General features: G+C 40.1%; 1 protein-coding gene across 6 annotated transcripts in view; it reads right to left on the reverse strand.

The window, feature by feature from the left end:
- Window positions 1-355: 355 nt before the first annotated feature.
- sorcs1 (sortilin-related VPS10 domain containing receptor 1) overlaps window positions 356-24,660 on the reverse strand; it is a 177,144-nt gene continuing 152,839 nt past the window's right edge. For 2 of the 6 annotated variants that reach the window (XM_019879670.1, XM_019879675.1), the window contains 9 exons: window positions 21,580-21,766; window positions 20,816-20,949; window positions 17,003-17,129; window positions 14,159-14,271; window positions 12,782-12,916; window positions 10,459-10,558; window positions 7,397-7,502; window positions 6,660-6,817; window positions 356-864 (listed from right to left, as the gene is read on the reverse strand). In XM_019879670.1, coding sequence (XP_019735229.1) covers window positions 803-864; window positions 6,660-6,817; window positions 7,397-7,502; window positions 10,459-10,558; window positions 12,782-12,916; window positions 14,159-14,271; window positions 17,003-17,129; window positions 20,816-20,949; window positions 21,580-21,766 — 1,122 coding nt within the window. In that variant the 3' untranslated portion in view covers window positions 356-802. Of the gene's footprint in view, window positions 865-6,428; window positions 6,479-6,659; window positions 6,818-7,396; window positions 7,503-10,458; window positions 10,559-12,781; window positions 12,917-14,158; window positions 14,272-17,002; window positions 17,130-20,815; window positions 20,950-21,579; window positions 21,767-24,660 lie in introns of those variants that run through there. The other 4 variants (XM_019879673.1, XM_019879671.1, XM_019879672.1 and 1 more) reach the window with 4 other exon arrangements.

Consider the following 24,660-nt stretch of genomic DNA (forward strand, 5'->3'; position numbering starts at 1 on the left):
TACCAATTACTTGTTAAAGTTTTGTGGCTTTGTACAATCAGTGGGATCCGTTGCAATGCATATATGTGAATGATAAAAGTAAATTGCACATTTGTCTAAGGAAATCTGCTTGATGAAATGTTTTGGAAAAGAGATGTTCATTAAATTTCAACATGTTCGTAATGTTCTTGTGCTTCTTTAGACCAAAACAAAGGAAAGACATGTTATTTTGGTTATTTATAGCAGAGTATGGTATAATTTTAATGGTCCGGCCCACTTGACATCTAGCGAGGTCGTATGTGGCCCACAATGTGAAATGAGTTTGACACCCCTGCTGTAGCCTATTCAAATTGAAAGCAACATTTTTGTTTGATGTAACACTTGTTGTCATTCAAATACATACTGTACATTATAAACAAAGATTGACATTCATGATTTACAAATCAGTTGAAATCCACTTCAAGAACAAATATATATTCCTATGAATAAATAATTCACTGCCGCTCTTTGTTTCGCATAGCTTATAAACAGTGTTCTCATGTAGGCAAAACCAAAACATTGCCTCTTGTGACATTTGTCACCCTTCTCGATCATGCTGTCATTGAATTGCTGGGGTGGCTTGTACAAACCACCATGTAATAAAAATATAATTTATTGGATATATGTTCAAAGAAAACTAAACACAGTTTTTCCTCTGGTTTGTAAGAGTACACTATGTGTCAGAAAGGTCCAACATGCACAGGTGTAAAGCTGAAAAACACAGAGTACCAAATTGCTGAAAGCAAATATATGATGCAGCAGTAGTGGTGTTCCATTCCACAGTTTAGACGACGTACGTGGGGAGTTCTGTGGAGAATTGTACATGAACATGAGTCTTATTACATCCTAGAGGAAACAAAGCAAAAAATAATGTGAATTTTTCATGAAAATTCAAACATGATGATTTGGTGGTATTGTCACTTCAAGGGACATTGGGATCAGGTGAGAGTTAGCGCACAATAATTTTAATGTCTTGGCAGCAGTAACAGCAATGACAAAACAGAACTGAAAACATAGCATGTCAATAAAAAGTAGATTCTTTCACATTAACACCAGATCTTCGAGTTAAAATGTTTAACATGATCTCCAAAAATGAAAGATTAATTGAACAATGGAAACATTGTACAATGATTGGACTAAGAAAGGACAACATCAGATTAACAGTCAGTTTTTTTTTTCCTGGTATGCATTGTGTTTTCTAACTATACTTCACCGTATTTACAATTTCACATGTATACCTGTGGATTCCCGTGAATGAGACTGACCCGCGTCAATCAATATATCCCCATTTTTGCCTTTATTGTGGCCCACACACTCTTTCTGTAGCAACCTGTGTGTTCGTTTACTAACACTGTGCAGTTTGTGCCAGCTCAAAAGAGCAAAGTGTGGACATATTTAAAGTCTCTTTCCCGCTCTCTCTCTTTCTCATTTCATTGAGCTATATTACGTGCGAAGAGAGTGGGATTACTTTAGTTTTGTCACACTGCGGAATACTTAAAATATGCAAAAACATCATCGCATGACAAAGAATTACATATTATACTGTATATTATAATGGCATCCATGATTTAATATGCGGTATAGTGGATCCTTTTGATTTCTTTTGATGTCGGCGCGGACACTCGCAGCGGCTCCTCTTGTTTTATGTGAGAGGGAAGAAATTTCATCTGTGCCGTATGTTACACATACGTACAGCACATTTGACAATAAAGTTATATTCAATTCAATTCAATCCCGCTAGCCATGGAGGATAGGGACCGGGCTGGCCCACGAATAGCGGAAAATCCCGTAACGATCATTGAAATATATTGGGAAAAAAAACCATATATATATATATATATATAATTTTTTTTTGAAGAATAAAAAAAATTGTTATGTTTTTATTCATATTAGATTTGGTTTTGTTGCCTCGTGCCCCTTTTGTCTTCACCTCTTCTCGTCATCCAGGTGTCTTGTGTTGAACCAATCAGCTACCTCAACCCTTTGCGTCTTGTCTAGGTGTTTGTCGTTGTCTTGCCACTTTGCATGTATTTCGTTCGCTGGATTCTGTCAGTCTTTGTTGGATCATTGTGATTCTGTGTGTGCCTGTCATGTTTTGTTTCTGTCAGAGTTTTTTTTTTGCTACTTTGTTTTCCTGTGGATTTCAGGACTTTGTATGTATACTTCAGTTAGTTTTTCCAGTGTACTCCTGCAATTTTGTTAAGTGCACCCTGCTCCCCTCTCCTGCCACCGTTCAGTCTATCGTTTGTATTTCATTCCTTAGCAATGAGAATCGATAAGGAATCAGATCGCTAAGTAGGATTAAATTGGAATCGCTAAACTCTTAACAATTCCCTTCCCTAGAACACAATGCGCCGAAACCACACCCAGCTTAATTGTCAACTGTCACTCAAATAAAAATACATCTTTCTTATGCCGACAATAGAACAGCTTGCATGAATGTAGAGCTCGCTGATGTTCGGACCAGCTCTTTTACAGGGCACAAGTCCACCCTGCGTTCTTTTATTCCAACAGCTGTGAAATGATTCCAAGAGTCTCAAGGACAGTTTACAATTTAATACAAACAGGCGTAGATACAAACAGTTGTAATGCCAGCGCTGGGGAAAGCATTCTCTTAGAGGAAAATGTGCAGCTTCTTAAGCTGGTATCTCACTAAACATGTTTGAACTCGTTCGTAATTTCTTTGTGTCAAAAAAACAGCTTGCGACAAGTAAAAAAAAAAAAAAAATGGTAGGAGGTTCAGTTGAGAGGGCGGAGGTTATAAACCCCCTCAACGAACATAAACGCACACAAGTGAACATACACAGATGCGCACACACACACAGACACATGCGCACACACACGTTTTTAATTCAAGGGTTATTTTCTGCATTACCAGGTCTTATGCGTGTCACGTGAATAAGATAGCTTAATGTTGAGCACTTATCCAGTCTGTGTTGGCTATTCAATAAAAAATGTTCAAATAGGGTTGCCACAAACGATTATTTTGCTAGCTGACTTGTCACCGATAGCGTTTGCAATTAGTCAATCGGATCATGTGTAAATCTTAGCATATCATAAGCAGCTCCTCTTACATAACTATCATTATCTTACAGCCTGAATTCCTTAAGGTATGTTCAATTTATCGTAATTAATCGTAAAAAGAGTTAAAATTATTGTACATTCAACTTTGATCGAACTTTGTAGGTCTTGTAACAGCACATGTGACATGTTTATAAGTTATGGTGCAACTTCAATTGAAGGCGATGTTGTGGCCTTCACATTTTAAGCCGTGAATGTTTTGTACAATTTAAAATGGAACCAACAACTACTGTGTACACTATGCACACTTGCACTATGAATATTATGAAAATCATCAATTAATACAAATAGAAAACCTTTTAAATATATATTTCACTCTTCTCAGGTGTCAAGCATTATTTTTTATTGTAGGAGAGTAAACTTAGGATGAGGTACTGTGCTCAAGAAAACTACAAGGATTGTTCTTTTTGTAATGTAACCTTTATTTATCCAAAATACTTTGTTTGGTTTTATGAAAAAAAACTATACCTGAAAAACAATTTCTAAATGGTGAGAAGGAACTTATTTTTTTGTTTGTTTTTTAGCAGTAAATCCTAATACTGGGTTATGTATGTTTTATTATCCGTTACCGGTGGGTGGATGGGGTTATAACAAAGGTCATGTTCGAGAGGGAAAAAGGCGTTGCGCTAGAGCACACACGTGGTTTCCCCAGCGCTGGAGAATGACCCGCAGGATGAAGGAGCCGTCCACCCGAACACTGACGTGAGTTCAGGGGCCCTCCAATAAGCGGCTGCTGGTTCGAGTGGTGTTGGTGGTCATGATTGGTGACTGCGATGTTGCATACGTACCGGTATTTGCGTTTGTTAAAGGTGGCAGCCCTCGCCACCCTGTAAAACCGCTGATTCTCATCATAATCACTTTCAGGACAGCGGTCACCACAGCGGACAGCTTATCATGTTATCAGGTCACAGCTTCTCATTATTGGTGCATGAAAGGGTTAAAACAGAACTTAAATCAAGACAAAACCAAGTGCGTATGTGTGTGAAAAAATATGAGAATAAATTGAAAACAGCTTGTAGGTAGATTTTAGTGTTCTTGTCCGGGGACAGCATACAGAGATGACTGAACATCACTGACCGTCGTTTCCCCTCCAAGAGAAAAATTCCATCCCAACACTGAGAAGCTAAACGGCTAATCTGCATCAATCAGTTTTGTCCCAAGCCCTTTTGTTCGAAGCTGTTCATTTAAAATTTCATCTGATGCCATTTTATCGAAGGAAATAATGCATGATGTTGATGGTAAAATTCCTTAGATTTGACAGAGGGTTTCCTGTTTTGCCAAACTCTGATGTTCAGTTTTTTTTTTTTTTTTTTTTTAAATTTGAAAGCAATGTTGTCTGTTTTTCTTCTCTCGCTCAGTGCATGATACGGGAGAGTTTATTTGCCAAACACATTGATGAATATATTACTGGATATGTCTGATGTTTTCATTGATGTCAATATCCTTTGCGTAACTCAATAATTTATAATTTGATCCATGGTAAAGCATCTGTAGGGATTGACAGTATCTTGTTCATCACCACAGGGACTAATGTTGCTGTGTGTGTGTGTGTGTGTGTGTGTGTGTGTGTGTGTGTGTGTGTGTGTGTGTGTTTTCGAGGCAAAGAAAATCACCGTCACTTCTTGACTCTAAATATAGACATGTAGCCAGATTTATTATCACGCCCACCCTGTCACTTACTAGGATAAGGGACAATAAACTGTATGTGTGGTTGAATATATTTTTGAACTGCGAAAGAATCTGCTTTTCATTCCAGATAATGGCGACCCTACAGTATCTTGTTCATCACCACAGGGACTAATGTTGCTGTGTGTGTGTGTGTGTGTGTGTGTGTGTGTGTGTGTGTGTTTTCGAGGCAAAGAAAATCACCGTCACTTCTTGACTCTAAATATAGACATGTAGCCAGATTTATTATCACGCCCACCCTGTCACTTACTAGGATAAGGGACAATAAACTGTATGTGTGGTTGAATATATTTTTGAACTGCGAAAGAATCTGCTTTTCATTCCAGATAATGGCGACCCTAAATACACATTTTATAGACTGTCTTATCTCATTTTTGAAATCACAACACAACAATCTGCTGAAAGTGCATTGCTGCTGCTTGCCTTAATATTTTATATTACAATGTTGGTGATGAAATTAAATATATATTGACACAAAACAGGTTGGTTAGTTGGCAAAACACACTGCAGTGTTCCCTCACTTTTGTGATATGTTCCAAGCACCCCCCTAACAAGTGAATTTCCGTGAAGTAGATGTTGACCTTTTTTGGGAGGGGGGTGCATTATGAACCCCCCCACATGGTGCCTACCCTTCTAAACACTTGTTACACTTAATAAATCTAACTTTTAAAAGGCAAAATATAGAATGAATACCGGGCTGCTGATTATCGGTGACAAGCTGTTGTTATGGTCTCGGTTTTTGCAAAACACATTTCCTTGAATAAAAATTAAATAAATACATAAAAAAGACATTTTTTGATGGTCCAATTAAGAAGGAAGAAAAGTAGCAAGAAAATGTGCCAAAATAAGAAGGTAAAACTGCAATACATGAAATTATGATCGCAGATCAAAATCCGTGTTCGAATGAATCCACAATAACTGAACTGCTAAGTAGTGAGGGAACACTGTATTTCATTGAAGAACATTAGATCAAATCTGATCTGTCTAAACTTTTCGGGCTCTATATTCAATAGACAGGGCAGGTGTACGCGAGCGTCAAATCTGGCACATATTGATGTTTGTGCCAGTGCAAGACGTGGTTCGCGTGTTTGGGAATTCGGCAGGCGACTTCTGCGCCCTAGTGGGCGTCCCTGCGTCATGAGGGCATTTAATTTGAGATGCCTCCGATTCATTTGAGAATTTCGAGGCTAAAAGTAGTTTGAACTTTACACGTGCTGGAACCACATCTAAGTAGTGGAGCAGGTAGTGTAAAGCATTTTTATTGACTCTGATTGAGGTGCAAGCAGACAGATTCTGAGCGGATGTGTAGTGGATGTCATCGTATACAAAGTACTTCATTCATAAATACGACAACAGCGTGCATCGAACTCTGAATCATTATAGAAATCAATTCATTGAACTAAAATTTGTTTTTTATCACAGTGGTGGTCTATTATCACCCTGGCCAATTTTTAAATTACACAAGGTTTGTTCACTGTTCCTTTCGACCTCCTTTGTACACTTCGAGCTCTTGCATGGATTCCAGCAACTCAGTTGCTTCTGCCATGTCAAGGACTGTGCACCGATTTTAAAGAGAATGATTAAACTTGCACTGGGCACGAATATAGAGCCCTTAATGTTCACAGATGTACTGTTCATCATACTCATTTAGTTTTTTAGTTTCCATGCCCTCCTGGACTGGATCATTTAAGTTCTAAAAACACACACACACCCACACACACACACACACACACACACACATACACACACACACACACACACACACACACACACACACACAAAGTGAAAGATGAGTTTCATGATGGAACACAAACATAATCACAGAGGTATGAAAAGCGAAAACAAAAATGAAACGCCATCAACAGCATGTTTACCAATGAGCCGTGAGTTAAACGCTGTGTCCATAGTCTCCAAAGAATGAACCACGTCCCGCTGTGAGCTTGGCGTGGCCTCTGTTGGATTAGCTGGACTAATCATTTCTTGTTCCTTTTCGTTCTGCATCTGCGCATAGACGTTGAGGCCTGGGATCTTCCTTGAGAAAAGATTTACATTGAGGCAAATGGATGAAGGGTGCAGCCTAACTGAATTAACAAGAGCGGGGCCACTGCAAGTGTCTTCACCTCACTTGTACTGCTCTCCTATTTGCACACCAGCTACAAACCATTTATTTCTGGAATACGTGTCATGTCTCAGCAATTACTAGTATAGGTGATAAGGTTTTGCTCTTTTCTTTTGATTGTCTGAATCGTCATGATACCTCCTGCCCTATTACTGTGCAACACCACATTGGTGAGCAGACATTTAACATTTGAGAAAGGTCAACTGCCGACATTAAAAGGGCTTACTATCGATAAACTATGACGACGGACTGACATTTAGACCAAACAAAAGACTTCCAAGTTATTTGAAAATATGTGTGAGGGGAAAAGATGATTCCCCTCCATCAAATTTCGCAGAGGGAGGCTTTTGATGGGCGGCTATCAAAACAAAATGGAACCTAGCAAGATGCTTTTGTTGACAAAGCTATCAAGTTCCCCACCTACAAGCTACAAAACCGTTCACTTGCTTCCCTTGCTTCCCTCATACTCATAGCATTTCGGGAAGATTTTACCTCTTAAATTTATAGATGACAAAAACAGCTAAACCCACAATCACAACTGACAGCAACATCAACATGGCAGGGGTGCTGTGGTTACCGCTGCTGTCCACTAGCGGTGCTGCGGAGAAAACAGAAGACGGAAGTAACCATCGTAAATGTCGCTGCAAAAACAACTTAAAACACAACCTAGCGAAACTAAGTGTTAGCATCCAAAATATACTGTAACCTGAGATGGTAGCTTGACTTACGAGTTGTTCCGTGACCAAACACATAACTTAATTTACTTGTCCATGAATTAAAATGTTCTCTTTGAACTAAATTGAAATGCTATTAAGCTGCTCCAAGTGCCCCAAAACACACACTGTGAGCACACTGAGCTGAGAGTATTTTGGCAGGCCACCGCGCCCTCTCCAGATGACCAGCCCGCACAGCAGCTCGACTGGGCAAGGATGGCCGTCTTTCTTTGGCAGGGCTTCCATTCCAAAAACAAACTTTGCCATAAAGTGGCACTCCATTATGTGCACTGCAGTGACTGATGGGCATGCTGTATTGCTGAAGCTGTTGGAATGGAAATGGACTGCCAAGCAAAGCATTTACAGCCCCGCAGAAGAAACAATTGAAGAGTTTAAACGCAAAAACCCCCAGACAGTTTCATTTTTTGTGAATTGAATGTTTTTTTTTTTTTTGTTGTTGTTTGAAATTTATGGTTCTAGTTTGAAGGTACTAATTTGTATTTAGGATATTCAGAGTTTTATATTCATCAATTAAGATTTAGATTTGCAAAAACAAAACCCAACTTTTATTACATACATGCTGAGGGCGAATTTACAGCAGTAAAACTAAAAATACCTGATTAATTACATGCAGAACGAATGATGCTGTGTGAGAGAAAACGCTTCTGAGGGTTTCGGGTTGAAATAGTGGAGATGGGTATGGCTCATCTCGAATCGAGACAGTGTGAGGTGGTGAGGAGAATACATCGAAGACTCCAAGATGGCGCCGTAGTTGGCAGCCGTCTGCAAGAGTTGGTTGTCTTTTGTTTTGTCCTATGATGTTTGTTGTCCTTCGTGTAGAACCGATATGAACTGTTTTCAGCGTTCTGGCCACAACATTCGTCAAAGGAGAAGAATCCGTGCTTGGTAGTTGCGCCTTCTCGGCAGCATGCATGGGCCAGCACTGATTTTGATTGGAGGAATGCTGGCGCAATTTGTCTGTCCCCGCTGCACAGCCCCGGGGGCGCTTGTGTTTTTTGCGCCTGTAATGGGCAGCATTTTTCACAGCCCCGTTTTGTTCAGCGGACACAGCGGTGCTGTTGGACAGTCTGGTGGATGAGGAAAGGCGCATCGGTGCGGAGTGTGGATGCATATTTGGAACTGAGAGTTGCCGCTCGGAATTGAAGCGGATTTGCATGGGACAGGAGAATTGAATTCATCTTTTTTTCTTTTGGTCAATGAACGCGACAGCTTCTTGTTTCATTGTATTCAAACTTAGCTTGCAGCAGGCGTGTGCACATTTTGGGCATGATGTCTCTGATCCCCCGGATGAAAGGACACATTGATTCTCTTCTTTCATCTATAACTGCTTCAAATAACCAAGTGTACAAAGGAAAAGTGGTTAAGATTGCATGACTGTCCGTGTCTTACGTTGTGTTGTTATATTATTATTATTATTATTATTATTATTATTATTTATTTATTAATATTATTTTTTAAACTGTTGTGTAAAGCGCTTTGTTAGAGCTGCAGCTGTTGCGAAAGTGCTACAAAAAATAAAGATGTATTGTATTGAGGAAGCAGAATCTGTGCACTTTGAGGTGGATTCTCCTATCTCTGGGGCTGAAGTCCTTGAGGTGGTCAAAAAGCTCCTCGGTGACAAAGCCACAGTGGCGGTTGAGATCCGTCCGGATTTCCTAAAGGCTCTTTATGTTGTGGGGCTGTCCTGGTTGACATCCCTCTAAAACAGTGCATGGACATTGGAGACAGTACCTCAGGACTGGCAGACCAGGGTTATTTTAAGAAGGAGGACCGGGGAGTTCACCTACCCAACCAGTCTACATGCGTTTTGTAGACTTTGACCGGGTACCCCAGGGTATATTGTGCAGAGTGCTCTGGGAGTATTGGGTATTGAACACCCTAGTACGGGCTGTTCCATGTTGAGAGGAGCCAGATGAGATGGCCTGGGCATTTAATAGAATGCCTCCTAGATGGCTCCCTAGTGAAGTGTTATAGGCATGTCCCACTGGGAAGAGGCCCAGAGGACGAACCAGGACATGCTGGAGAGACTGTCTACAAGTTCGCTTGGGAAGGACTTAGGATATCCCAGGACGAGCAAGACAAAGTGGCTCAGGAGATGGAAACCTGGCCTTCCTTGCTAAAGCTAATGCCACCGCGACCTGATCTCAGATAAGCAGGAGACCGTGATGATGATGATGAGATGAGCCCGTAATCAATGCATGTCAGTTACATACTGACTGCCATTTAATAGAAAAAAATGTATTTGCTCTGTCTATCCCTATAATCGGCTGGCATTGACAGACAAAGCTCCATGATTTGGTTTTCATCTATCCATCCATCCATTAATGATTTTTTTTTAACCAATTATGCAAATTTGATCATTTTCCGCAGCGTATCTCAGGGTACCAGCAAATCGTACACAAGTACAGAGAAATAAAATTGCTTTTGAGGGTGATTTGGAGGGGGCATATAATATACAGGTGAGTGTTATTTACAGGAGTTTACGGTAATTACAAGTATACGGTGGTTACATTTATTGCAGGGCATTTGCTTTTTTGGTCGGGACAGTAGCAGCATCCCATTGAGCAGAGAGGGACACATACTTGCAACAATTCTTACTGTCAAAGTTTATCGTGTTGCTAAATGGTGTAAGCCAATCACACACAGAGTTGGCATTATTCAGTAATGAGGGCAGCATGTACAGCACATAATACTGTACATATCCGCTGTGTAGATCAGATACATTTCCAAATACTTTCTGTATGCTAACTATTAAACTGCTTAGCAGTGACTTGAAAAAGGCAGCACAAAATAGTTTTACACCAGTGGCTGTGTCATTACCTGCTGATAGGTGTGCTGCGTAGACTGTGACCTGGACCCCAGGTCGCAGGGTGAACTGAACCAGATTTTGATTCAAGGCACTCAGCATCATCTCAAACAACTGTTGGTACAAAGAATGAAGCTTCGGTTAATCTGAACCCTAAAATGTTATATGTTTGATTTTATGTCTTCTGTTTTTTTCTTCTTCAGCAGAAAAACTTTTGGGTGATTAAAATATTTCAGTGGGACTGTCTGCTTTGTGAGTTTGTGAAAAACACCAAATCACCTAAAATGCATGTATCAGTATCACGTTTATTTGCTAAAAAAAAAAAAAAAAAACGCAAGGAAAAAAAAATGATTCACCAAAGAGTCACCAAAATATATGTTGACATTTCTACTTATGCTCACATCAACCTCTGAAATATTAGAATGATCACCCAAGTATTACGTCTTTCGTGGAGCTGGCGTTTTTCTCTCAGGTGCTCACTGCAGAGCTTATGTCACTGCATGAGAGAAACGCTTCATCCATAGCGTACAAAATATTGGTGCAATATTTTTAGACATTTTTGTGGGCATAATTAGAAATGTACCGATAAATGTTTTTACACTGATGTTGAGTTTTAGATTGCTACCCCACGTGCCAGTTTATCGCAGTGTGCTCGGCTCTTGTTATTTACAAAAGAGTACATATTTTACAGACACGTCTTGCAACAGAACATAATGCCGCCCACCCAAAAAAAATCCAGATTCACTTTGAAAGATGTGCAGGACTCTCACATGCAAACATTGACGTACTTGTTGTGCATAAACCTGTGTAGCGTGTACCTAACATTATGTCCAGTAAGGCCCTGATTGGCTGTTGCAGATAAGACTGAGCACCACTGTTTCTGTAAATGTTATGTCTTTGTGATAAGCAACTCAAGATTAGTATTTCACACCACAAAAATAGCTAATTTTAGAAATCTATGCCTCAAATGGAGGTGTGGGGGCATAAGCATCTTCGTGAACGGGCACGGCCTCCGACAGCCCGCTTGCTGTTACGTGTCTGTGACCCTGTTAAAAGGTTTGATCCTCTGTACAAATTATGGTATTATTTTTGTTAACAAACCACAAAAACATGGCACAATAAGCAGGGAAGGCAAAAAAGAAATGGTCCAAAATACCTGAGATACTCCTGCTGTGAAGCACCCTGAATTAAGGGGCATATTTAAAAGTTCTAACGATACAGCTACTGTTTAGGATTCATCTCAATTATGTACAAGCCACTTTGTCTCACAGGAATTTCAGTCCCTAACAGCAAATCCTAGGTTTATGTGAAAGTCTGAATGCAAATAACTTGCAACCTTACTTGATTAATCAGCATTGTCTTCAACCTACCTAGCTTTGTACTGAAAATACCTAATGTTGATGCAAAGATAGATGAGCACAACCTGATGGTAAACTACTTATTGTAACTCTAAACAGGATATTCCCATGCTCACATCAATACAACTGACAGTAAAAGCTAAGGTGATTATGATCCCAAAAACGATTTTCTTCATTGGATGATTTTGCACATTCGAAACAAACACGGAGTTGACTACTGCAACTTAGAGAAACTCATGTAGTCATTTATTCTTCTTTGTAGATTAAATTAAGTTCCTTTATGGTCCTAGTACCTGACAAAGTTCGTAAATCTAACTATAAATTTTAATATGCACAGTCCCTTTACGATTACAACCTTGAATAAAGATTTATTGCTGGATAGGAGGGAAAAAAGGACCTTTTCCATGCGGTTAACCACATGCAAGTGAACCAAATTGATTTCCTTTGCAATTTCATGTTTCACTCACTCTCATGGAACCTTTCCCACAGAGAGCAGATCAAAAATAATTACTATCAGTTATTTGAATGAGAAAGTCAGAGCTTCTCTTAGTCCACCTTGAGCCAGGAGTGATTCAGTGATTTATCCATCAATCCGGACAATATCTATATCCTTGCTTGGCTCATACAAGATGAGCCACAGGAGAGTTTCAAGATCATTCGCCCTGATAGTTTTCTAACATCTCTCAGGTTTATTTCGATGAGTATAATGAAGCAATTCCTCAAGGATGGTCTTGCACTAATGTGAAAATACTGACATCTACTGGAAGAAGACTGAAGTCACTTTTTGGTTATTATTTTTCAGGATTCAATATCTGAGTTGACCAGGCTGAAACAGTATGAATGACAATTATCTCCGAGTGGATAACAAGCTGAAATCAACCTGCCAATACAAATACTGTCAAAAGGTAGGAAAAAGAAGGGCCGATTTGGAGATATGTTGACAGACAAGGAAGTAGAATTTCTAAACCAACATTCTTACCTGATTTAAATAAGCAGATTTCTTCTTGTATTCCCCTTCAATTTGCTGTTTGTCAAGCAGGAGGAAAAACTCTGCTGTTGTCGGCAAACCTGGGAGGACAGTGACGAGTAGATGATCCCCATTCACACCCGTGGCCTGGTGGGGAACATATTGGAGAGAAATTGAGGGTACGTTGATTGGCATAATTGCACTGGCTAAAATGTATGTGTCCAATGTTTTGGTGTGTTTTAAATGTCAATCTACTGAAGGAGGGAACTGTACATGCACACGGATTTGATTTCCAACTAACAAGCCATTCAATAACTTTCTATTGTTTTTATGAAATCATACTTGCTTCATATATTGTCGATATCTCATGTATACATGAACTGGAAATGTGAACGTTTTATAATTTCGCACCCCGGTGTCATTTAGATATTGCAAATTGTGTAGCTAAGATCCAATGTGTTTTACATTGTGGCAACCGTGGTATACAGTGCACAAGCTCTGTCATTTCCATGGTCTGGAGAGGCTGTGAAGGCAACAGGAGTGAAGATGTTGGAGGGCAGGAGTGAGGAGAGAGTGGAATGGGTGTTATAAGCTATGAACCGGTTAGCGTTGTTGTCTTGGCGTGGTTATGGCCAACATTAACCTTTCCTGTGCTCTCAATAAAGAGTTTATTGCAAGCGCGCCGCTTGGCCTTATTGCTTTTGCAAAATGTTGCATTGAAATTTACTCAGTACGTTTACTCATTCTTGTGCTTGTGCTGCAAATAATATATTTGCTGTTGTTGTGCAAGTTAAAGATTTGTGTTTTCATCTTGTTATATTTTTGATCTTAGACGTTCATGGGTATTCTGCCGGACGTTAATAATAAATAAACAGACATAGCCGCTGGTAGAGGGATATGCGGTGTATATTTTATGGGCTCAAAGTGGAATTTTGTCAGAAGAAAATGTGGGGAAATATGATGCAAATGTCTTGCAGATTTGCAGGAAGTTGCAACAAGCAGCCAATTAATAAGGCAAACTCTGTACTTACATGCCTTCTAGGTTTGAACTATGCCTCTCGCTTGACAAGCTGCAAAAGCATTGAACTGAAACTGCCCCTTTGGGGTAGGCTCACATTTGACATTAAAAGGCTTCCATTGCCACAACTTCTATGGCTTGTGTGGCACTGCACACTGGCGTGAGCAAGAGCCTTGCAATCCAAATGGTCTGAGACTATAAATTTCCCCTGCCCTCTCTTTCTTGTGATCCATCATCATGAAAGTCAGATTCACTTTGAAGGTGTCAGCGAGGTCATGCTGCAATTGCAGACTGCGAGGCCTTCAGTCAAGCTGACAGTATTTACCAAAAAAAAAAAAGCATTTTCCATGACAGGAGCTACTCATTTTTACCTGGATAAGCGAATTCTTAATGACTCGGCTCACATCCCGCCTCCATTCTGAAACATCAGGGTTGTGGTCGTCCAAGTTTGAAGAAAAGGCCAGCAGATGAGACTGGAAATATTCTGTATGAAGAGGAAGTTGTGTTCACTTTTAGCTTGTCATAAGAGGCCATCTTTGAGATTCTATTGTTCTGCATGTAATTCTGTTTTGTCTGGTTGTGTTTGAGATTAACGCAACTGGGAGAGTTTGGAGGTCATTTAATATCCAAGTAATTATCTACAGCTGCTTCCACATTGCATGGTATGATGCCCGATTCGGATCTTTTGTAAAATCAAATGTAATCACATCCGTGTTGTGACACACATGCGCACAAAGTACAAGTCATGTCACATCTACAAAAAAAAAAAAAAAAAAAAAAAAAAAAACCATATGGGACACTGTTTACGGAAGTAAATATGGCTCCACAGGGGAGTGGCACAATTCAGAAAGACAGAGGCGCAAGATGGGAGGAGGTAGAAATATTTTGGCGAGATGAGATGACGCTCGATCTCCTCATTTCAAGATGTCTACTAAAGATGACGTCACGTCATTGTCCCTCGGAACAAATGAACCTTCTGTGTGGATGATTTGTTAAAATCACAAACATCCACTTTATGTTTCATGTTGCAGGTGGGAGTAATTAAAAATCAAATATAAAAATAACACCGTTACTCACATTTTGTTTTGCAGTTTCATCGACATTTGTCAATAGCTTCCCAAAGCACACTCGACTGTTCGTGTGGAGCTTCTACTTTTGATGATGTATAGTATATATCTGATTTATATCCACACATGAGAGAAGCCCAAGTTGGATTTGAAAAAAACAAAAACCAACAAAAAAAAAAAAAAAAAAAAAAAAGAAAGGAAAAAAAAACAGGATTGTATTGCACGAAAAATGCATGAAAAAAAGATAGATGTCACCAGCGCCATGCAGAGACCTTTGGAGGGTCAGGTCAAAGTTGACATAAAGTCACAAGTTAATGTTTTTATTATTATTGTGGAACTAACATAATTATAATGTGTGCACAAAATGCCAATTTGTGGCCATTCAGTCCAATTTCATAGCTACCTGCTGAACAGTTGATTAAGCCCATTGAGAGCTCCTTTTATGGAAATGAGAAGTTAGAGGAACAGGCAGGCACTGGACGGGGATATCATAGTCAGATTGAAAGGTATTTAGGCTGGAAATAAGATTCAGAGACATTATCAAAAACTTAAGATGTTTGATACCGCATGTTTTCAGATCAATAGCACTGAGTCTGCAACTCTTGGGTACTCACCGATAAAAATACCAAGTAACCGATACCTCCAATACTTTTGATGCATAAAATTTCTGTTATGACAATGTCAGATCAATTTCAAGAAAGACATTTAATTTAGTTCTGACAAAATCCATAACAGTGAATCTGCAATAGAGAATTTAAGTCCAAAATAAACGAGATAACTTACTTTGAATTTTGGATTCAAAGGTAATACATTAACAAATAGCTAAATAAAACTGACACCTTCCTGAGTTTTGATCTTTCTTCAAAGTACACTCAAGTGCAAAATAATAAAAGTTTAAATGTTAACTGTTAGCATGACACTCTGCAACCAAAAATGCACAGGAATAAGTAAAAGCTGTGTCGCCAGTACAGACGCTCCCCAGCTTACGAACGAGATACGTTCCGAAGGATCGTTCGTGAGGTGAATTCGTTCGTAAGTTGCTTCAGTGCTATATTTTGTATGGAATGTATGTTTAAGGCTTAGATAAGTATGTTTAAGGTTTATATAAGTATAATAAAATGAAGTTTAACTTACTTTTGGAAGATGTACTCGAAGGCTTAAGGACGATTGCACAGTTTTCTTCTTTTTCTCATCATAAATAATGCAGTAGCACTGTATGGCATCATTCGTTTGATTTGCAACCTTTGTGCAACGTTCAATATTTGGGTCTTGCTGCTCGAAGAGTGTGATGGCTTTATCTATGAGCGAAAACCCCTCGGCCAAGAGTTCCGTCTCGAATTTCTTCATGGGGACAGGCGTTTCCTCCTCCTCCTCCTCCTCTCACAGCGCCTCACGTCGGTATTAGTGGCGGAAAGAAGCACTACAGTACTCGGAAAAAGGCGCGCAATGCAAAATCTAACTTATAGCATCTCTGTCCGAGAACATTTTTCGACATACCTGTACCCGCAAAAATGTTCGTATGTACCGTTGTTTGTAACTCGAATGTTCGTAAGTCGGGGAGCGTCTGTTTTGACTTCAGGAAAAATAGACCTTAACAATGCATTCCATCCATTTTCTGATCCGCTTATCCTCTCAAGGGTCGCGGGGCGTGCTGGAGCCTATCCCAGCTGTTTTTCGGGCATTAGGCGGCTACACCCTGAAGTGGTTGGCAGCCAGTCTCAAAGCACACATAGACGAACAACCATCCGTGCTCGCATTCACACCTAGGGACAATTTAGAGTGAACAATTAACATATGGTGCATGTTTTTGGAATGTGGCAGGAAACAGAGTACCCAGAGAAAAGAACATGCTAACCCCACACAGGAAGGCCGGATCCGGAATCAAACCCTACACCTCAGCACTGTGAGGCCGATGAGCAAACCAGTCGACCATTAGGCCACCAGGTTTTTATATATATATATATATAGAGAGAGAGAGAGAGAGAGAGAGAGAGAGAGAGAGAGAGAGCTCATCATACACATAAAAAAAAGTAATAATAATGACGATCAGAGCAACCGTTACAGGCTGGCATGGCGTTTTTGTTTCATGTTTAATGACATGTTTCTTACAAGGACAGAATCTCAGAAGCAGTTACAAAGTTGACTCACCATGGACAGAGATGGCCTTTTGCTCCTGCAGAATAGTATCCCCTGCTGACACCTGCACGGTGACTGTGCTGATGCCTTCCTGGGAAAATGTACATGTCACACTTGCCTCAAGAGTGATTATGGGCTGCTGGGAAAATAAAGTCAGGGAAAGACAGGAAGAGAGTTGAGAAAGAGTCAGAATCTCAGGGCTCGAATGAGGGAAACTTAGAAACAGCTGGTTCACGCCTCACACTGCTGTTATTTCCACTACATAGACCTTAGCTCTCTAACACACACACACACACACACACACACACCCACACACACACAGACACACACACACACACACCCACAGCAAATGATGAGAACAGTAGAAGGAAAATGAAACAGCCTTAAAACCTTAAGATCGCCACACACACACACACACACACACACACACACACACACACACACACTGCATAGAGTATCAGGGTACCAGCAACTCCTTCCTGTCATCTATGTCTATATATATGTTTACGCACCTTCCTGTTCATGTTAATGACAGAAAAATTACCTCAAAACTTTTCCCCGCCATTAATGTGACCAATAACCTATGAAATCAATTAAAAATATCTGTATCATTAAGAAGTAAAAGAACAACAACATCCATCCAGCCATCCATTTTCTGCTCCGCTTATCCTCACAAGGGGCGCGGGGCGTGCTGGAGCCTATGCCAGCTGTCTTCGGGCAGTAGGCGGGGCACCCCCTGAACCGGTTGCCAGTCAATCGCAGGGCATGCAGAGACGAACAACCATCCGGGCTCACACTTAAACCTACTGACAATTTAGAGTGTTGCATTAATTTGCCACGCATGTGTTTGGAATGTGGGAGGAAACTGGACTACTCGGAGAAAACCCACAAAGTCACGGGGAGGACATGTAAACACAGGAAGGTCGGAGCCAGGATCGAACCCTGCACCTCTGCACTGTGAGGCCGACGCGCTAACCAGTCGACCACCAGGCCGTCCATAACAACAACAACAACAATAAACAAAATATATTTTTTATGGTTGCACAAGTGTACAAACTCTTTTGTATCTCAGATGTGGCAAGGGATGGGTACCAAGCCCTGGTATTCAACTAGCCCTGGGGCTGATTTTTTAAAAACTCTATAAAATCCACCCTTGATGTTCCGTTAACGGTCTTGGATAAACTACTCACATTAATTTTTGTTGGATTTTGGCTATATCAATGTTATTTTGCTTTTCTACTACAGTGATCTAATTTTTAACTAACAATACAATGAATATGTTCGTCGAAGATGTATGTTCACAATCAGATCGGAACATTTTCCAATTAAGGACTACGGTCTCAGATTTGGAGGTGCAGATTTCCATTCCAACCACCTCACATTCGATGTGAACCACTCCAGTGAGAGTCGAAGATCATGGCTTAATGAAGCCACCAGAACCACATCCTCTGCAAAAACCACCAAACCTGACTCCCCCAACGCCTCGGTTGCACCTAGAAATCCTGTCCATGAAAGATATGAATAGAATTCGTGACAAAGGGAGTCCAACCCTCACTGGAAAAAGGTCTCAACACTTAATTGCATTTGCCAATATTGTGATTTTGTTAAATGCGATTTTCTAATCGCAAAGGCTGTGATTTTCTGCAATTTGGCTGGTCATTACTGTAGTGAGAGCAGAGTGGAGGGGTAGAGGGGGAAGGGAGGGGAGAGGGAAAAGGGAGCAGAGGGAGAGGGGGAGGGGAGCAGAACAGAGAGGAATGGTTCAGACAAGGAATAGAAACGTTGCCCCAAACTAGCCTTCCGCGGGGTTTCCGTCTCACGAGAGTGTCTGCCTATCTTGCTTGAATTATTATTATTATTTTTTTTTGCCTTGCAAGATTAAAAAAAAAAAAAAAACAATCTTAGCATGTGTTTTGTGTATTTCGTGTTATTATGGGCGCTGTTGTATGTTGGAGTGCATGTGGAGAAGGGAACAACTGTCTGTGCGAGTGTGTGAGCCACCACGGTTGTCTGATGTGTGCTGTATATATATATATATATATATATATATAAAATATATATATATATAAAATAAAAGTATTGACCGTTTTTGATGTTGCCCAAAAATAATTTTTTGGGCAGGTGGGATTTGCGAAAAGAACTTATTTGAAGTTGATGCCACATTACAACCACAATCATCCACTATTGCTGCTGCCAGACATGCCTCTTTCCCCTGCACCCCACCCCCCCAAAAAAAATCACCTTCCAGCCAAATGATATGAAAATGTGCCGCACAAAGTTGTCAAACGGTCAAATATTCAGGTGATAAATTCGACTGCATGTTTCATTAATGAAACCAAAGACAGACGAAAATGAAATGTGTTATCCTTTATTTAATTGACACTGTCGAGTTGTAATGGCTGCAGGCGCTTATCCATAGTTGAAATAGAAATTCATTACATCAGGGAGTCTTCTAAAACAGGCTGAATAGGGGTACAGAATGTTGATTTGAATGGTTAAGATGTGCAGTCCACGTTCACATGTCCTGTTTCATTAAAGTAATTGACATGTAGGAAGTGGTAAAGCCATGGATTTCTTTGCATTACTGTTGTAATCTGCACTTTAGTGTGTGTCTTACTGTATATTACCGCACTATAAATCGCTTTGGTGATCGCTGGAGTGCCACGGTCCCTGCCTTCTGCCACTACCCACCTCACAGTGCGCCCGACCCCTTGGCCCCTCCCATAGCTAGTGAGCTCATGGGAAAGGGGAAACACATTGAACTTTTCGGGCTGTGCTTGGACGGGCTCCGTGAGACAAGTGCACAGTGACACCAAAAAACACCATGTACATACAGTGTACAGTGAAACTCCACTACAACGAAACCTACATGGGCGAAAATAAAGCTTGAGATGGATCTGAAAATGAGTAAATCTTTGGACGAGTTCAAAAACAAATTCAAAAGATTAGTACAAAAAAACTACATAAAACAAAGTTAAGAAGATAATTTTACATACTGGTACTTATAAAATATAGTAATACTATGGTTTGTTCTTGTTCTGGATTTTGAACAACTTATTGAATGTATTCAAGAAATGTGGTATATATAATGAATATGAGTCATTTGATATAAAAAGTAGAAAGAATAATGATACATATATACAAACCGAAAGGTGTATCAATAGATAAGCATAGTACACAAAAGGGTAAAAGTATTTGATGAAATTTAGATTTCTTCTTTTTCTTTGGTATTGGAAATGATCAATATACATTATTGCTCAAAAAGGGGTAGGACTAGATAAGTGGTATACTTCTTCCTACTCCTTTGAACATATAACTGTGATGATGTTTGTATTACTTACTTTTACTTTTATTTTCCTTTCATAATTTTTGCTTGCATTTTGTCATGTTACTGTATGTTTTATATATGTTCAATAAACAAACAAACAAACAATGAAAAAATCTTCATGCATTAACACTATTCCCACTTTCCTGCCACCAATACAACGAAAAAAAAACCCTGTTGCATTATACGAAATCTTTTTCTCTGTGTTTGTGTGTGTGTGTGTTTACATCTGAGATCAAATTTGCTACAGTGAAAAACCCCCTGTTGTGAAAAATTTCTTGCTGCAAACATGATTTCGTTGTAGAGGAGTTTCACGGTATACACATACTCTACAGCATTGTGACCAGCCGTAGATTTTTTTCGGAAGGAACAGAAATTAAGGTATTCATTGGCAAACTGTGCTCAAAAGACATAATCTTAAGAACCTTTTTGCTCTAAAATATTATCTATAAACAGAGGATTCAGCACAAACATTCAAGTGGACTGTACATATTCAGTACCTCTGTGCTATTTCCAATCCACCAGATATAGGTAACCGTTCCCACTAGGCTCGGCCGCAGAATTGCTGTCAGGTTCACCTCCTTATTCTTCACAGCCACAAAGGGTGCAGAGAGATGGATGGATTCCAGCTGACCTACTCGGGAACACAGATACTTTTGCATAAATAGAAGGAAGATGCATCGATGCTCTGAGAAATGTATTGTGTTCTAAGAATTGTATATGTTTTATTTGTGATATAAGTAGCATCCCTGGCCTGTGGTGTATCTACAGCACAGGTGTCAAACTCAAGGCCCGGGGGACAGATCTGGCCCACCACATCATTTTACGTTGCCCGCGCAAGCAAATCAAATGTCACCTTCTGCCATGATTAATTAAAATCTGGACCAAAATTTCAGCTTCTCATATGTAATAAATAAGAGAGATATTGTAAGCATTTTCTTGTTACCAAACCCCTCATCACAGTAACTTACAATCATTGAATCAAACATTATTCTTGACTTCTTTCAATGTTTTCACAGTCATAAAGGCCCTCCAAGGAAAACGGTCATGTCATTGTGGCATGTGACAACAATGAGTTTGAGACCCCTGATCTACAGTATGTGGCACATTGGACTCGTTTGGTGAATACTGTCGAGCAATATTTTCACTGATTGTGACAATCACTCAATCAATAAAAAAAAAAGACCCCGAAATTCGATGAAAAATGTGATCTCCTGAAAAACACACATTTGTAAACAGAAATATAAATCTATGTAGAACTCACATGTTATGTGTAGGTAGAGAATTGCAGTGTCTGTTCCGAGGCTATTTTTCCCTGCTGCAGTCACCCGATAGATGCCTGCATTTTTGTAGATGTGTTTGATCCCATACTCAATGGAGCTCAGATTGGAATAGGTCAGAGCGTGACCATCCCCGAAATCTAGTGTGATGCTTGTTCGTGCTGCGTCACCCTGGAAAGAAGAGACAGGACATCTGAAGGTCTGGTCGGCAGTGTACAACATTGTCATTATACCCTTTTTAGGTATGTTACACTCCTGTCTTCTGTCAGGTAATTAATAGTCGCACTCACGCCAGGCTTTTCTGTAGAGTGAAAAAATTTGGGTTTGACATCAAAAGATGAATATGAGACAAGATCCAGATTTCACCAGGGGTTGTGACACCCTCCCGCTAAGCTGTGTCACCTTGAGAAGGACAAAAAATAAATAATGAAACACAAGAATTAAACGTTGAAAGATGACATTAAAAATAGAGAGAGAGAGAGAGAGAGAGAGAGAGAGAGAGAGAGAGAGAGAGAGAGCGAGAGAGTTTTTTTAAGATGATCAGGATAGAAAGTGTACAGTTAATGATGAGTAAAATTGCTTTGTTTATCTTTTTTCTTTATAACTTTTAGGGAACAGCGGACAATGACTCGAGACTTGTTAAGATTGATGTGCACAGTTGGTCTTCGTCTGGCACATCGATGAAATTGACTGATGGAAATGTGGTGAAAACAGAAAAAATGACGGACTGACGATGGCGGATTGGTGCTGAGGCCGCTGGAGGATGACGATGGTAGAAATTGCCCACCTCTGACTGTGGGGATGGTATTGGCCAAGTGATGAGCTGTGGCTGGTTTAATCCAAACATGATGTTCGACAGTCACACCAAAGAGTTCAGTCTTTGTCTCATCAAACAAGAGCAACTTTTGTCTTTCATAGTCTGAATGTCTTTCAGGTGCCTTTTGGCAAACTCCAGGCAGGCTGCCATGTGCCCTTTACTGAGAAGTGGCTTCCATCTGGCCAATCTACTTTACAGGCCTAATTGGTGGACTGCTGCTGAGATGTTTTGACGAAAGGTTATCCTCTTTCCACAGAGCACCGATGGAGCTCGGACAAAGTTTCCATTGGGTTCTTGGTTAGCCCCCTGACAAAAAGCCCCAGTCATTCCTGTCTTCTTCCAATTCTGGATGATGGACACCACACTGTGCTCACTGAGATCTTCAAAGCAGCAGCATTTTTTTTTTCTTTGCACTTCCAGTATCAGAGCCTTGACATAATTCTGCCTCAGAGATCTACAGACCGCTCCTTTTACTCCGTGCTTGCTTTGTGCACTGGTATGCACTGTCCACTTTGGGACTTGATATCGTCATAGATGTGAGGGATTCTAAAATAGTCTCCAATCAACTGAATTTGTGCCTGAGCTCAATTTTTTTTTTCAGGTGTGCCGCGGGAAACTTCATTTGATTAGTCTGATCACGATTATTTGTCTACAACAAATAATGAGGTATTGTTCATCCTTCCAGGCCAGTGGCCACATCCGTCCTTGGCCGTCAGCCTTTCATGAGGGACATGTGAAATGCATGGGCGAGCTCAATTATTTTAAATACCCTACAGACAGTTACTTATTTTGCTCCATAACTTTGATGGTACAGATACTGGAGTATTCACACAGCACGGCCCCTCCCAGTGAGTAGTCTTGAGTGGCGCCGTTTGCAACAGACTCAGTGTGAAGTATTACCACAGAAAACATTGGCAGTCCATCAACAAAGGCCCCACCTTGAATACGTTGATGCCGCAGCCATATTGGATGTGGTAAAGTGATTTGTGAAAATGCTGCATTCCCTTACTATTTGAAACAATCTTCGAGTCACTACTCATGGGATTTATTTTTAGTAATTGCTTTTGATTGTATAATGTAATTCAAATTTACAATTATAATTTGACGATTTAATGATGGCCACATCTAATATGGTGAACATGCTGACATATCACTTGGAACAGGCCACCTAGGTCAAGGAGGTGTTTGCAACAGAAATAGAAAGGAAAACTTTCAATGTCCAAAGTTTTGTGGCTCCTGTGGTTTCTTTAATGGAATGGGTTCAAATGCCAAGTTGCTGACCCCAATTTCCCTCCTCACTTACTGTACTGTGATTATGCCAGGGTTGCTTAAACTTGTAACACAGTAAACTTAACATTGGCTACTGTCTGAAAATTTACCAATCTTCACCAAAATTTATGTTGATATCTGTACTTATGTTCAGAGGTGCACATAACTGTCATGTTCTGCTCTGCTTTATTTTTGTTTTGTTTGCAGCATCAGCTGGAGTGGTGGGCGTGACCCTTCAGCGGTAAACCTGTGTCTCATTTCGTAATCAAGCTTCTATGTATTCAAGAACTGCAGGCTGTCAAATTAGTTGATCTCTTGCTCAAGTGTTGTTTTTCTGGACCTCTCGATCTCCTCAGTCGTTCTTGTTACCTTAGTTCCACATTTTTGCTTGTTCCCTTAGTTTCACATTTTGTAAGTATTGTCATTGGTTTGTCATTTGATCTCGCTTTCATTTTTTTCGTGTGAAATGGGCTCTTGTAATTTCGTTTGTTTTCTCAATATAATACTTTGCCTTTTGCAATCCCCTTTTGTTGATTCCTCGTTTTTTCCTGGATCCTTGCGTACGGCGTTTTCAGTTTTGTGCTTTGTCGGTTTTACGTTTTTTGATAATAAACATCTTAGTTATTGCGTTTTGTCTGTGTCTGCATTTTTGGGATCCAAAACATTATTCGGTTCATTTCGAACCTGACAATAATTGGTACGCAGATACACATGCGCAACAGAAATGACTCATGCGTAACACCATGTACATCACAACATGCCTTTGTGTACCTCTACACACTACCATCCATCCACTTTCTCATCTGCTCAAGCGAAATGAATGAGCCAACCGTAGAAGATGCCCAAAAAAAAGCCAAACAGACTTTAAGCGGCTTTTTTAATGTTTCACCACCAAAAAACAGAGATGAAAGTGGACTTTTCTGAAAATTCCGGAAAAAATAAATAAATAAATGTGTGTGTGTGTGTGTGTGTGTGTGTG

This window comes from Hippocampus comes, unplaced genomic scaffold, assembly GCF_001891065.2.
Source record: "Hippocampus comes isolate QL1 unplaced genomic scaffold, H_comes_QL1_v1.1 scaffold158, whole genome shotgun sequence".
NCBI lineage: Eukaryota > Metazoa > Chordata > Actinopteri > Syngnathiformes > Syngnathidae > Hippocampus > Hippocampus comes.